The sequence below is a fragment of the Danio rerio genome, chromosome 8, assembly GCF_052040795.2.
Source record: "Danio rerio strain M-AB ecotype USA chromosome 8, GRCz13ab, whole genome shotgun sequence".
In the NCBI taxonomy this organism is placed as follows: domain Eukaryota; kingdom Metazoa; phylum Chordata; class Actinopteri; order Cypriniformes; family Danionidae; genus Danio; species Danio rerio.
In genome coordinates, this window is record NC_141028.1 from 9,862,156 (window position 1) to 9,877,518 (window position 15,363).

Below are 15,363 nucleotides of genomic sequence, written 5' to 3' on the forward strand. Positions count from 1 at the left end.
TATTAAAGTAGGCCTGCAAGTATGCAAGAATAAGTAATGGCATAATATGAACTTTAAAGTTAAAACAGGCTGAAAAAAGCAAAACATTTGCAATACCTACTAAATTGCTTTATAATAAATACTTTAAATTGGGGTTTACTTTTAAAAAGGTTCTTTAGAACTTTAGCTGACCATAAATCCCCAATGATATAACATCTTAAATATCCATGCGTCAAATATCCAAAATAGCTTACTGTGGTTTTCTGAGTTACAGAAGGATAGCATCCTTATTTTATTTTATTTTATTTTATTTTATTTTATTTTATTTTATTTATTTATTTAAGCTCAGAAGCACAACAATTATTTGAAATAAAAGTCACATCCTATTGCTGACTGCAAACAATTACCATATCTGATCCTTCATTTTTAAACGTTTCACATTATTCATCTTTTCTTTCTTGTTCATTACAGGTCAATCGAGCTTTCTTTGTACCAGGAATCCTTTTCATCAAAAACGCAGGAAGTGACACTCACAGACAGCAGTAATGACAGACCCACGCCGGGGACTCTGGTCTGACACGCAAAAACAAACACAAAGACACTACAGCAAACACCAGCCCATGGCGAACTTTTAAAAGAGAGGTTTTGTTTCCTTACAGTGGATACAACTGAATAATTCCACAAATAATTACAGAAATCAGTCAAGCATCTTTTTTTATACTAAGAAATGCTAAGCCACCACAAACAAACACATGTGCTCAAGACACTTTTCAGCAAGAAATCAAGCTGTCTTCTTGTTTCACGTCATCTCCAGATTTCTGTAGACTTGTTATATATACAGTAGTTCGGTAAATCTCCCTGTTGATCAGCAAAAAGTAGTAGAAAGCTATATAAATAGACATCATGTCAGCACATTCCTATTATTAAACAATAATATTATTTAATTTGTATCCATTTTAAAACATACAAACAGTTGAAGTCAAAATTATTCGCCCTCCTGTGAATTTATTTTTTATTTTTTTCAAATGTTTCCCAAATGGTGTTTAACCAGGCGGCAATATCCCACTCTCCTTTATGAAGCCAATACGGAAGTAATTAAAACTGCAATTCATCGAATCGCCTTAGGGGGCTGGCTCCAAGAACTCCAGATGTTCACTGACTGCCATGCTAAAATGGTCAATTTTACAGCTGATAAAACATGTTTACAGTCTGGTACAAGAGATGGTTTTGGTGCATATAGCTAATATTACTCTTCATAACAACTTTGAGGGGGGTGAATTTATTTATAACTTATCCGTTTCATTTTTATTAAGTTACATTAAGTCTGCATAATTAAGGGGGTGACCACTTGAGTGACAGCTAGGTCTCGCTGGTCGCCGTCACTTCACCTCAGCTGATTCCGGCTAATTAGCCGCTGAACTCGACATATACATTGTATATCAGATAATATGGCATTCTGTGTGCACTTAATTGTGCTCGCAAACCATTCAAGTTGCCCCCATTTCCCAGGTTAGTGTAATGATATGCTTATATACCATCTTTATAAATGTATTTGTTTTATTTAAGATCATTTATCATTTATTTTGTCTTTAGAGCTGTAATGCACTCCGGAATCTAATAAACTGATTAGCTGTAGGCTCTAGAACAGTCATCTGAAGCGTTGTCATACAGTGTTATGACTGGATTTCATAAATAGCCTTGCATGTACTAACAGACTATTTTTGATGTGTTTGGAAGTAATTTGCATTTTCCTCCCGTAGAAAAACGTCATAAGAACAATGTTTAGTGGCTTAATGTGTTTCAGCAGTGTTTTTAAAAGACTAAACACTTTATTGATTTGGTACACAACTAAGCACATGTGGTCAGAACAAAAACGAGTCGCAGGTAATGAAGTATTAAGCGATTCTCCCAAAGAAAAGCCTGTCCAAGCAAAATGCTAGAAGGGGTTTGTATCTCCGCTCACGCGCCGCCTCTTTGGCTTTTTTAGTAACCCCTGGGCGGCGAGATGACACACGAACAAAATGGCGATGGTTGGCCACGCCTACTTGTTGCTTCATTTGCGCTCTTCAGAAACTTATGGGTGACGTCACGGATACTACATCCATATCTTTTACAGTCTACGTGTTTAACAGAGCAAGGAATTTTTTACTTTATTTTAATATTTTTTCTTCTAGAGAAAGTCTTACTTGTTTTATTTCAGCTTGAATAAAAGTAGTAATTAATTTATTTGAAACTATTTTAAGGTCAAAATTATTAGCTCCTGTAAGCAAAATTTTTTTCAATAGTCTACAGAACAAACCATTGTTATACAATGATTTGCCTAATTACCCTAACTTGCCTAGTTCACCTAGTTAAGCCTTTAAATTATAGAAGGCTTATAATTCTGACTTCAACTGTATACACAATCATTTAATGAGAAAATCCAATATCGGTCGCTGGTGAGACCGCATAAAAGTAGAACATTTAGAGTCTTTCGGGGGAAAATTTTTTTTTTTATTATTATTATATTTCTATGCAGATAACAATCAAACCAGACTGTGTTTAGATCAAATTAAACTTTTTTGATTAACGATTTTCTTTGTAGGAGAAAAAAAAGCCAAATCTTAAACCTTTGTCGGACTGTTATGGAGTCAGTAACTGTTTCATGAGATCTGTTAGTATATTTAGTTCCACATTAGAATAGTAGAGGGGTATAAACACAATTATTCAGGATGATGACAAGAGGAATGGCACAAAGGTCGTATTTACTGTTTCTAATTTCTCAGGCTGTAATTATATATAACAGTATTGCTATAGACAAAGAAAACAGAGATGCATAATGCAAGAAAGCATTGTTAAAAATAGCATTTCTGCAAAAATAAACGCAAGGGTGAATCTCATGAAACCGGTCAAGAACACATTTCACTTCACTATCAGAAAACAAAATGATTTGTTTTAAAACAGGGGCTTTGGATTTGAAGCACAGACTCAGTTTTCATTAGTGTAATAGAAGAAAACAATCATATTATTTATGGATTTAAGGATAATCATAATACTCGTGGTGCTGGTTTTCTGCAGATTTTTAAAAACAAATGTAATTACTGGGTGAATTTTAAATGCTGAATGATCATTGAGAGCAATGAGTAATATACAGGAGCTAAAATATATACACTATAGTGAATATAAAGGTATATTATATAATTAATATGATGAAATATATGATAGAACACAAACCAAACACACATTTACATTTATTGTTTTAGCAGATGTCTTCATCCAAAGCGACTTACGTTATTATTATTATTATTATTCATTCATTCATTCATCTTTCAGCCTAGTCCCTCATTTATTGCCACAGCGGAATGAACTGCCAACTATTCTGGCATGTGTTTTACGCAGCGGATACCCTTCCAGCTCCAACTCTTTACTGGCAAACACCCATACAAACACACTCATACAATATGGACAATTTTGTTTATCCAGTTCACCTGTTCAGCATGTCTTTGGACTGTAGGGGAATCGGAGCATGCGGAGGAAACCCACGGCAACACTGGGAGAACATGCAAACTCAGCACAGAAATGCCAACTGGCCCAGCCGGGACTCGAACCAGCGACCTTCTTGCTGTGAGGCAACAGTGCTAACTACTGAGCCACCATGCCGCCCAACCATACATTTTCATTCATTTATTTTTTTTCTTTTCGGATAAGTCTCTTTATTAATCTGGGGTCGCCACAGTGGAATGAACCACCAACTTGCATATGTTTTACGCAGAGGATGCCCTTCCAGCTGCAACCCATCACTGAGAAACATCCATACACACTCATTCACACTACGGACAATTTAGCTTACCCAATTCACCAATACCACGTTTTCAACTATGTGGGAAACCGGAGCACCCGGAGGAAACCCACGCCAACATGGGGAGAACATGCAAACTCCACACAGAAATGACAACTGGCCCAGCCGGAACTCAAATCAGCAACCTTCTTGCTGCGAGGCAACAGTGCTAACCACTGAGCCACCGTGCTGCTGAACTCCACATTTTATTACATAAAATTAATAAAAAGTTTTTGTTGACAAATTAGAAGTAGTTGTAACGTTTTTAAATGGAAATTAAATGTTCTTTTAGGGCTGAACTGAGGTCATTAAATACAGTCTTTTGATATGTCATCAAATGATTCTTGTTCTAAATATGCTTGACCACACTTTTAAAAACATAGTCCATTATTATTACACTCAATGACATTTTCTTTGTAGGTGTCGTCTTCTGTAAATCTTGGTAAAATATCGTCACCTTAGAATTATTAGGTACTACCTGACATTTTTGCCAAAATTGAGTTATTGACATTCTTATTAAATGACAACTTTTGTTATGTGATGTTTTTTGTAAGTTGTTTACATTTTAAGACTTTTTATTTAAAAAAACAAATGTTGCACACATATTGTTTGCTATGGAATGCGAAATCTTTGAAGCTCAATATCTCAAAATCATTCAGAACACAGATAGAACCTTAAAATTCCAAGGTGACAATATATATCAATGATTTTGCATAGTGCGTCACGGTGGCGCAATGTGTAGCACAATCACCTCACAGAAAGAAGATCACTGGTTCGAGTCCTGTTGGCATTTCTATGTGGAGTTTGCATGTTTCCCTGTGTTCTTCATGTGCTTCGGTTTCCCCCACAGTCCTAAGACATGCGCTATAGGTGAATTGAATATACCAATTGACAGTAGCGTTTGTGTGTGAATGCAGGAGTGTACATTTGCGCCCTCTTGTGGACATATACAGACTTTACAGTACCTTTTTTTTTGTATTGACATTAAAATTCTTATATTTAAGAAATAAATGATAGGTTTACTGCCATGTTGACAGCCCTACACTGTAGCAAATTGCATTACAAATATTCCCAACAAAAATTATTTGTTACTTTAACTAGTTTTAATCAGTTATTAAAATTTCAACTAAATTTGTTTTAGTTATATCAAGATTAACTTTGTATTTTTAGTCAGTGTGACTGATGTAAGTTGAGATGACTAGAAGAGTTCCTTTGATTCAGCACACAAATCAATGGCTTACAGTGTAATATATACTGCAGACTGAATGGGAATATTATTATAATAAACTCATTCAGTTTCCTTCGGCTTAGCCTCTATTTCAGAGGTTACCACAGCGGAATGAACCACCAACTATTCTGGCATATGTTTTATGCAGTAGATGCCCTTCCAGCAGAAACCCAGTACTGGGAAACATATGCTGGAACAGTTTTTGGTTCATTTTGCTGTGGCGACCTCTGAAGGAGAGACTAAACCAAAGGAAAATGATTGAATGAATGAAATTGAATTAGCCATTTATTCCTGTCATTCAAAGTCTTCAATCTCACTTGATCCTTTCACGTGAAACATTTCATATTATTATCAGTGCTGAAATAGTTGTGCTGCTTCATACTGTTTATGCAAACAATTATTACAAACAACCGGGAAGCTCAAAAGTGTGGGTTTCCTCCAGGTGCTCTGGTTTCCCCCACAGCCAAAAGACAAGCACTATCAGTGAATTGAATGAACCAAACTGGCCGTAGTGTATGTGTGTGAATGCAGGAGTGTATGGGTGTTTCCCAGTGTTGGGTTGCGGCTGAAAGGGTCTATGCTGGATAAGTTGTTGGCTACAGCACATATTCTAATCAATTATAATGAAATATTTACACTTAATCTTTTGATGCTTGAAAACCCCATACACACTAACCTTTTTTTTTGGAGTGAAATGTGGCTGACATGGATTTTCTTTAAAGGATAGTTCACTCAAAAATGAAAACGCACCTACTATTTACTCACCTTCAGGTGGTTTTCAACCCTTTATGAGTTTCTTGTTTCAAAATAACACAAAAGAAGATATTTTGAAAAATGTTAAAAAACTGTATCCATTGACTTCCATAAAAACAAATACCATGGTTACAGGTTTGCAGCATTTAAAAAAAAAATTTTTTTTTTTGTGTTCAACAGAAGAAACTCAAACAGCTTTGTGACAAGAGAATGATGAGTAAATTATTACAGAATTGTGCGTTTTGACTTAGCGATCAGGTTTTTCTAACCATGTCCACTAGGAGGAGCCCCATAATCTGTTTTCCGGCTCTGTTTCAATCCCCATCAGCAGCCTGCCAGGTGCAGTACTCATGGCAAGAATCACCAGCTTCTTGTGTATAGCGCCTTATTTGCAAACGTTCATTGTGTTTTCTATGGAATTGACTCCAGATGTCAATATTTACTGTATTTCTCAGTAATCAGATTGCAGGAACTGAAAAGGATTAATTACTCAAATCGGGACTTTGCCAAGACTAGTAATTTTCCTGCGCCCTCCATTAGAAAATCTTTGATGAATTGTGATACTCCGAATGTGGCATTGCCTACTAATGCCAGGTTGCTAATCTTCAACCATTGTGCCTAAATAGTAACACTGCTAAATAATTATTTTCTTACTTAGAGGTCTTGTTTTGTTTATAGCCAAAATATCTTTGAAAAAAGTCAATTAAGTAGCAAATTTAAATAAAAAATACCTTTAAATAATTGAAATTAAGAAGCACATTCTTTACAAGCAAAGAAAAATTCATTTAAAAATTCTGAGTGAGAATTTTGTAAAAGTGCTAAAGAAATTGTAATAAAATGAGTCAATTAAAAAAATTTATTGAGTTTAACCCTAAAACAAGAAGAAATTTTATTTTGCTGACTCCACTGGTTCTGTCTTATTTGTAATCAGAAAATCTTTTTAAAAAGTTAATTAAGTAGCAAATTTTAATTAAAAATACATGTAAATAACTCAAATTAAGAAGCATTTTCTGTGCAAGTAAAAAAAAAATATTTTATTAAAAAAAATTCAGAGTGAGAATATAAAAAAAGTGCTAACAACATTATAATAAAATTAGTCAATTAAATGAAATCTCCCTAAAACAAGATAAATAATGTAAAAACTATTTTATTTTGCTAACTCCACTGGTTTGGTTTTTCTGTAGTCAAAATATCTTTAAAAAAAGTTAATTAAGTTGCAAATTACATAAAAAATGTAAAAATACATTTAAATAATCAAAACTAAGAAGCATATTCTGTACAAGTAAAAAATAATTAACTTAAAAATTCTAAGTAAGAATAAAACAACGCTTTAATTAAAATCATAAAAAATAGTCAATTTAAAAATATTTAACCCTAAAACAAGAAAATTAATGAAAAAACTATTTTATTTTGCTGAACCTACTGGTTTTGTCTCGTTTGTAGTAAAAATATATTTTAATGTAGCAAATTTAATTTAAAAAATCATTTAAATAATTCAAACTAAGTAGTTCTGTACAAGTACAATATATATTTTATTTTTTTATATAAAAAGCTTAAAGTGAGAATAAAAAAAAAGAGGAAAATTAGTCTATTTAAATAAAAAAGTGAGTTTCTCCTTAAAACAAGAAAAATCATTTAAAAACAATTTTATTTTGCTGACTCCACTGGTTTTGTCTTGTTTGTAGTTAAAATATCTTCTTTTTTAAGTTTATTAAGTAGTTAATTTAAATTAAAAATACATTTAAATAATTAAAACTGATTATTTTATTTATTAATATTTTATTTTTTTGTATTTAAAAATTCATTGTTAAAATTTTTAAAAGTGCTTAAATTAAAATTATTTTTAAAATAGTAAATAAAAAAAATTAAGTGAGTTTCTCCTTAAAACAAGATAAATAATTTAAAGTTCTCATCAACATTTTCATGTAACATATCAATGTAAAAAATAAACAATTCATCAACACTTAATTCAAAAAAATGTATATATGTGTATATATATATATATATATATATATATATATATATATATATATATATATATATATATATATATATATATATATATATATAACAAGTTTATTTTGCTGAACCCTGCTGACTGAATATTTTGCCCGTTTTAATAAAAAAAAAAACCTTTTTTTTCACTTAATTTTTATTTTGCCCAATCCCCCCCCCATAGTTGGACTTGTCACAAGACAAAACCTCTAAGTAAGAAAAAAATATATATATTTTTGCAGTGAAATGCATTATATAAGATGCTACTAAGCTCCATGTTGAAATAATGTGTATTTCTTATACAGCCAGTTTAAATAAAGAGTGTAATAAATTTGGTGTTTCATAAACTGCTCTTTTAGGACTGAAAAACAGCCATTGAATAGCTGGCTAATTCACTCTGGTAGATGTAGTCTGCTGTGTTTCTTATAGTGTAACCTTGATGTATACCAATGCATGCAGGTGTCTGTTCTCCTTTGTAGATTCTCACCATGGTTTATTTCATCATGTCATCCTCAACTGGCATCTTGATGTAGGTCTTGAAAGACATCTACATGTCGAATGCCTTCACTATGAATAAATCGCCGAGATTTGAACTCTGAAGCAATCGAACACTTTCTCAGATACTTTGTCGCCAAATGCTGCCGTGCTTGTCTCAGGACTTCACTGAAAGCTGCTTTTATTATGGTCTGTCTGTTTGAAATCAACGCCACTGATGCATGGAAGTGTCACTAATAGAAGAAACCTTTTTTTTCTCTTGCCATTTGATTTCAGACTTGTGACCTGCGAGGAGATTTCCAAATGTTTATGATGCTTGTAAAACCCTGCTGAAGACATTTAAGGTCATCTTATATCACACGATTTATCGTTTTTTATAGAAAGATTGATGACTGAATCAGATAATGATCTAAAGGATGAGCAGTGTGGTTAACAACCTTTTATTTTTTTGAGTAATAACCGTTGGTTTTAAGTGAACGCAAATAAAACCAATGAGGTTTGTGATCTGTGTAACGCTTCTACAGTATGTCATGGTACCTAATTGCTGACACTTTCTGAAGATGTAGATTTCCTTTGTGTGTTTTTGGATACTTCTGGAGATTGTATCTTCCCTGTTTCGGTTTCCCTGATTACTTGCTCGTATGTTTTATCAATTTTGGAAGAAACCTTTCCGAGACTGTATATAATTTGCTGTTTTCCTTTTGGTTTTCTGACATTTTTTATCTCTATACAAGAAATCTTATTAAAAAAAAGACAAGACTGTACAAAGTTTGTTTTTAATAAAGTGTTTTTGGTCATATGAAGTCATTTGTGTTATTAACATGGCCTGGATGGATGGATGGATGGATGGATGGATGGATAGATAGATAGATAGATAGACAGACAGACAGACAGACAGACAGACAGACAGACAGACAGACAGACAGACAGACAGACAGAGAGAGCATCTCTGAATGCACAACATTTCCAACCTTGAGGCAGATGAGCTACAGCAGCAGAAGACCACACCGGATGCCACTCCTGTGTGCTAACAACAGGAAACTGAGGCTACAATTCACACAGACTATCCAAAACTGGACAATAGAAGATTGGAGAAATGTTGTCAGATCTGATGAGTCTCGATTTCTGCTGCGACATTCTGATGGTCAGAATTTGGCGTCAACAACAGAAAAGCATGGATCCATCTTGCCTTGTATCAACGGTTCAGGCTGCTGGTGGTGGTGTAATGGTGTGGGGGAGATTTTCTTGGCACACTTTGGGCCCATTAGTACCAATTGAGCATCATGTCAATCCCACAGCCAACCTGAGTTTTGTTGCTCACCATGTCCATCCCTTTATGACCACAGTGTACCCAACTTCTGAGCCCACAAATCTGTAGCAACTGTGTGATGCTATCATGTCAATATGGACCAAAATCTCTGATGAGTATTTCCAGTACCTTATTGAATTTACGCCACGAAGGATTAAGGCAGTTCTGAAGGCAAAAGGGGGTCCAACCCGGTACTAGCAAGATAAAGTGGCCGGTAAGCCTATCCTATCCTATCCTATCCTATCCTATCTATCTATCTATCTATCTATCTATCTATCTATCTATCTATCTATCTATCTATCTATCTATCTATCTATCTATCTATCTATCTATCTATCTCTATCTATCTATCTATCTATCTATCTATCTATCTATCTATCTATCTATCTATCTATCTATCTATCTATCTATCGTAACACTTTACAATACAGTTACTTTAGTAAATGTTATTATTCACTAACACGAACTAAGAATGAACACTGTATTCATTAATCCGAGTTCAACCTTTACTTATTATTAAATTCCAAAGTTGTGATAAATGTATTGTTCATTGTTTCTTTATGTTAGTTAATATGTTTTAAGTAAAGGGTGTCATCATTTTTTCATTTATATACTCCTAGCTCTCTTACAATCATGGAAATAACGCTTAAGTGAATTGAATTACAGCTGATTTGATATCCCAGCAGCTTCAATAAACTGGAAATATGCCAGTGATGATGAAAACAGTAGTGACTTTTGTCTTGTGTGGCGTGAGTAATGTCCGTGTTTACTCCACCTATCGGCGCAGTTTACTCTGATTCCACCACCGGAGACCCGGTGAGGTTGATGGATTTACGCATAGACTCAAACACACACCGGAGGCTTCAATTCTGCTTTCAGACCGGTTGTTGAGTTACATGACGGGGACTTCATGTGCTCACCATGACGAGGGTCTGTCAGACTTCCGATCTGCTGAGAAAATGACCTTTACGAGGATCAAAACAGACGGAAAAGTTGGACGGAGGAAGTTGAAGTAAAGTGAATATTAGCCAGCAGCGCTAGCACCGCAATTTAAAAGACACCTATTTGACATTTTGATTATAAAGTGTGCAAATGCTAACGTGTAAATAGTTTATAGTCAACTTGCTGTGTTCAGTTTTTAATGTGTGTGTGAGTCGACACGCTGATTGTTTATAGTACACACGGAGTTTATTAGCTTGACTTGCTAGCTGTCATTTGAACTACCTCTGAAGTCAGGATATATTGTTTGTTAGATTATAACGTTATATCACTTTACGGTAGTTTAATCAGCAAACTTGTAATGTTTTATCGTTGTAAACAAGCAACTATTTCCACATAGGCGAAATAAGTCATGACATTTCAGTGTGAACTTTCTCCTAAAACCCGTTAGCAGAAACAAATAACGATATAAATGCAACATTTGTTGTCAGACAGTAAGTAAAGATATTAATATGTGTGGTAAAGTTCATGTCATTTATTAAAATGAGAAACATTTGATTTTATACTCTATTCTAGAGTGTTATATTAGAGTAAGTACAAATATTTCATTTTGTATGATAATCAATACAATTTTTTAATCTATAAAATATATATACATACAAATACGCACAACAACTATCGCTTTTCCTCCATTTAATCTCATTGCTGTTTCTTAAACTTGAGATTTTCAGTTGATTGTGTCAGTTTGACATGCTGTCAGTTTGCTGATATTGCATTTATATTAGTTTACACAAACAAATCTGCGTTCAGGAGAGACCTGCTTTTTAATAAACACAAGTTTGAACAATCCCAGCATCAATAAGCTACAAACAAAATGTCTGTGTACTCAAAACTGCCCTCTCAACTGAAGAAACCCCTGGTGAGAAAGGCTGTTGTGCTTCTCATTGCGCTCTATGGGGTGAAGAAACTATCCCCGTACTTCTTCGGCAAGCTCAAAGGAAGGACTAGTAAACAAGTTAAGGGCGCTGACCCGCTTACCTCCAATGGAGAGCCCCTAGTAGAAGCTGCGAGGAAAAGGAAACGCTCACCAGCGGTGAACCGTGAGTTTTTCGACAGGTTGATTCGCCTCTTGAAAATCCTCTTTCCTCGGCTTTTCTGCAAGGAGCTCGGCCTGCTCGGTTTCCACTCTCTGGCTCTCATTTCACGCACCTTTCTCTCCATCTATGTGGCCAATTTGGACGGGCAAATAGTGAAAACCATTGTGAAGAAGGATCCTAGAGCGTTTGTGGTGGAGTTAACCAAATGGCTGCTCATTGCTATTCCTGCCACGTTTGTGAACAGTGCCATCAGGTACCTGGAGGGTCAGCTCACCCTTGCTTTCCGCACTCGGCTGGTCACCCATGCCTACATGCTGTATTTCAGCGATCAGACCTACTATCGTGTCAGCAACATGGACGGCAGGTTGGCAAACCCTGACCAGTCGTTGACCGAAGATGTGGTGATGTTTGCTGCTTCTGTGGCTCATCTGTATTCAAACCTGACCAAGCCCATCCTGGATGTGGTGGTGACTTGTTACACGCTCATTAAAACGGCTGAATCCAAAGGCGCCAACACCACTTGGCCGTCAGTCATAGCTGGCATCGTGGTGGCACTCACTGCCAAGGTTCTTAGAGCATTTTCACCCCGCTTTGGTAAACTGGTGGCAGAGGAAGCCAGGAGGAAAGGAGACCTGAGATACATGCATTCGCGCATCATCGCCAATTCAGAGGAGATCGCCTTCTATGGAGGACATAAGGTGAGAGAACGGCCTCTTGGGTTGGTTTTGTGCCATCATTCATTTACCTCATGTTTCTTTCTTTCATGGAATACAAAAGTTGTTTTGAAGCATGTTTAAGCTGCTCTATGCAATGAAAAATACTATACAGTACAATATTTATTTATAAAGCACATTTAAACACAACAAGGTGGTGCAGTAGGCAGCACGATCGCCTCACAGCAAGAAGGCTACTGGTCTGACCCCCGGCTGGGTCATTTTGCATTACTGTGTGGGGCTTGCTTGTTCTCCCCGTGTTGGTGTGGGTTTCCTCTGGGTACACACAGTCCAAAGACCTGGGGCCTCATGTATCAACGCTGCGTACGCACAAAAACTTTGCGTACGCCAGGTTTCACGCTCAGAATCGATCACGTTTGGATTTACTAACAATGAACTGAACGTGGGAATGTGCGCAGCTTCACGGCAGCTTTCTGGCAGGCGTACGCACATTTTTTGTGCGTGTCTGTTTTATTTCCATTGGCGACTCCTAGAGGCAGTTGTGTTAAATTCCTCTCTACAAAGTGTCTTTGAGCCTTGCAATGGCAGCTGTATGAGTTGGGTTCATCTAGCATGTATATATGGTTTCCATATCATACAGTTGACCAGCTAAACTTTAAAGCACAATTTGCAGCGGTCGCCTGTTTTCCCAATGTAATCTGAGCGATCTACCGCACGCACATTGCTATAAAGACACTATCTGAAGATGAATTTGCAAGCGTGAATCAGAAACATTTCCATTCAATAAATGTGCAAATAAAATATGATGCACAAACTTATTAATGATTCCTACTAGTCTTTCTCATGATAAATAGTAGGCAAAGTATGATATGTAGCGGGGGGAAAAAAAGAAGAAAAAGTTCATCAGACGCTGGATTCGAGCCGAGTTCATGCTCGAACGTGTCAAAACATGATCACATGCTTCTTACGAGCGCGCCACTGAGACTGTTCAGAGTGCTGCAACATTTTACAGATATAAACCAGACTATTTTTTTTTTAAATGCACTCAGTGCGATGTTCAGACCCAACTGTGTTAACCGCATCAGCTAAACTCTCCCACTCTATTTTTTTTCTTTTGTTGTTAATTCCGAAAAACAAACTTGCAAATAACACCGCTTTTCTCCGGTCTACCTCCGAAAGCAGCACCTCCAATTCACATTCTGTTCAAAGTTTCTCTTTTTGCTTGCTTTTGCCGTTGCTTTTTCGTTGGGTTTTACCATTAGCATAGTCATTAGCATATTCATACGGGGGAGGAGGCAGGGAGGGGTTTTGTGCTCGTGCATGTTGCGCTCAGTTTCACGTTCATTCAGATGTACAAAAGAATATGCGTGAGATTCGGCGTACGCAGTGTTTCATACATCTGAATTTTTTTCTGCGTACGCACATTTACAGCTTTGTGCGTACGCAATGTTTTAGTATGATTTCCACGCAAGTCTTCGTACATGAGGCCCCTGCTCTATACGTAAATTGGGTAAACTAAATTGTCCGTAGTGTATGTGTGTCCCAGTGATAGGTTGTGGCTGGAAGGGCATCTGCTGTGTAAAACATATGCTGAAAAAGTTCTTGGTTCATTTCGCTGTGGCAACCCCTGATTAATAAATGGACTATGTCGATTAGAAAATGAATGAATGAATTAATTTAAATACAACCAAAGTGCTGTACATAGAAGTACTAAAAACAGAGAAGACACTAAAATATAAAAGGAGACAATTAGTAAGTAAAAGCAATAAAAAAAGAGTAATCAAGGAGTATTAATAGCAAGATTAAATAAAAAGTTTCAGAAAGAACCAAAAAGTAAGGACTGTTATGTCCCGACCAGTCTAGACGTAAGGCTGATTTCTACTTCATAGCCAAATTGTAATGCAGACCAACAGAGACAGCGTGCAGAAGTATAAATGCACAGCTACAGGCGTTGCATGCACCATGGGTTACGCCGGTCACTTGACGCAGAAGTATAAACCAGGCTTTAGGGGAGCAATAGGTATAAATTAAATGTCGAAATAATAAATTTAGGGTTTTCCCTTTTCCTGTCCCAGCTCACAATAGCCAAAACAGGTTTAGCAAGGAATAACAATGTTTATTTTCAAACTAAAGTTCTCCGAAGCATCTCTTTGGAAGGAAATCCAGGCCAAAATAATAATAAGACAACTAACTTGCAGGAAAATAATACCTAACTTATATATATATATATATCACATAATATATATTATCGCATAGTATATATAACATAAAATAAATGAATAAATAATTAGAATAAATTCACCCAAAAATGAAAATTGTGTCATTATTTACTCACCTTTTATCAAACCCTATTTGATTTTCTATCTTCTAAGAACACAAAAGAAGATATTTTTAACTATGCTGGTTACTAGCACCCATTGAATTCCACAGTAATTGTTTCCCCTACTATTGAAGGCGATGGATGCCAGCTACCAGCATTCTTCAAAATATCTTATTTTGTGTTCAGTAGAAGAAACTCATCAGGTTTAAAATCACACGCGGGAAAGTAAATAACGATGTCATTACATTTTTGCATGAATTTTCCTTTTTTTGTGTTTTTTTTTTTAGTTCTTGTGAATCACAAAAGGAAACAAATAATTAAAAAATACACGCACGCACGCACGCACGCACACACACACACGCACACACACACACATATATGTGCTAAATTTATATATATATATATATATATATATATATATATATATATATATATATATATATATATATATATATAACATATGCCTTAGTGATACATTTTTTAAATAGGCACTGTCCTTATAAATAAACTGGATAGTTGCAATCTAAACAACTACATTCTCACCTAAAAACGCCTCAAAAGTACATTATGTTGTCCAACAGCTGCAGTATTTGTCAAATTGTAGTCCTTGTGTGGGCGGAGTAATACACAAGGCTAAAGGGGCTGAGCAAGTGCTGATATTACTTTAATATCTCATGGCTATCAACCAATTAGATTTAAGAACCAGACTGAACTGTTGTGTATATATATTTTGAAAGAAATTGATACCTTTTGTCAA

General features: G+C 35.5%; 2 protein-coding genes across 16 annotated transcripts in view; both read left to right on the forward strand.

Moving 5' to 3' along the window:
- The window catches only part of ccdc120a (coiled-coil domain containing 120a), a 138,455-nt gene extending 129,385 nt beyond the window's left edge, over positions 1-9,070 (forward strand). For 8 of the 14 annotated variants that reach the window (XM_087264252.1, XM_087264256.1, XM_087264254.1 and 5 more), the window contains exon 11: positions 451-1,645. In XM_087264252.1, the coding sequence (XP_087120378.1) occupies positions 451-556 (106 nt within the window). In that variant the 3' untranslated portion in view covers positions 557-1,645. Of the gene's footprint in view, positions 1-450; positions 1,646-8,251 lie in introns of those variants that run through there. The other 6 variants (XM_087264246.1, XM_087264250.1, XM_087264248.1 and 3 more) reach the window with 1 other exon arrangement.
- A 1,296-nt stretch (positions 9,071-10,366) lies between these two features.
- The window catches only part of abcd1 (ATP binding cassette subfamily D member 1), a 36,667-nt gene continuing 31,670 nt past the window's right edge, over positions 10,367-15,363 (forward strand). The window contains exon 1 of one of the 2 annotated variants that reach the window (XM_087263665.1): positions 10,367-12,310. In XM_087263665.1, coding sequence (XP_087119791.1) covers positions 11,390-12,310 — 921 coding nt within the window. In that variant the 5' untranslated portion in view covers positions 10,367-11,389. 2 annotated transcript variants of the gene reach the window in all.